The sequence below is a fragment of the Sinocyclocheilus anshuiensis genome, unplaced genomic scaffold (genome assembly GCF_001515605.1).
Source record: "Sinocyclocheilus anshuiensis isolate Anshui unplaced genomic scaffold, SAMN03320099.WGS_v1.1 scaffold880, whole genome shotgun sequence".
Lineage (NCBI taxonomy): Eukaryota > Metazoa > Chordata > Actinopteri > Cypriniformes > Cyprinidae > Sinocyclocheilus > Sinocyclocheilus anshuiensis.
Window position 1 is genome coordinate 1224679 of NW_015548254.1, and position 739 is coordinate 1225417.

A 739-nucleotide genomic window follows, 5' to 3' on the forward strand; every position below is an offset into this window, starting at 1 on the left:
TATGCGCACACACACACACACACACACACACACACACACACACACACACACACACACACACACCACAGCAACTAAAGCTAACGTCAGGCATCGCACACGCCATCTATTACATGATATTTGAGGCAAAACAGGCCCGAATTCAGTCGCTTTTTCTTTCTGTATCAGATGGATATTAATAGCGGCGTTTCTCAGTAACGGCGTTTTCAATGGCTGTTTGACTTAACTCCCTTCAGTAAATATGGTACATATATGGTTCATGGTACAAAAGGTAACCAATTTACTGACAGTCAAAATAACAGTTTACCTTCGTAATTCACCACAATGTAATGATATGTAACCGTTTTTGCTTGTTTTGAATCATCTGACAGGCCATCTGAATTAAGCTCGCGTTTATTTTAACGCAGTAACACAATGTACGCGCACCATCATCTTCTTCTTCTTCTTCACTCACCCTCTTTTACGCCAGGCAGGTTGTTCTGGTCAATAGTAAAATCAGCCATGTCGTCGGCGCTTAATGTTTCTGAAGGTTATTGTTTGACAGACTGATGGCGGTTTCCGTCAGATTAATAAATCCCGATCGATGTCTTCGGTAATGTGTCGCTCTGATTGGTTTCTGCCTCCAGCCGAGGTTTCTGTCCGTCCCTCCCTCTGTACCCACAGCAGATGAATATTATCAGCTCACACACACACACACACACACACACACACACACACACACACACACACACACACACACACA

General features: G+C 43.6%; 1 protein-coding gene across 1 annotated transcript in view; it reads right to left on the minus strand.

The window, feature by feature from the left end:
- The window catches only part of LOC107655411 (zinc finger CCCH domain-containing protein 13-like), a 21849-nt gene extending 21163 nt beyond the window's left edge, over window positions 1–686 (minus strand). The window contains exon 1 of the mRNA XM_016442896.1: window positions 452–686. Coding sequence (XP_016298382.1) covers window positions 452–500 — 49 coding nt within the window. The 5' untranslated portion in view covers window positions 501–686. The remainder of the gene's footprint in view (window positions 1–451) is intronic.
- Between the last annotated feature and the right edge of the window lie 53 nt (window positions 687–739).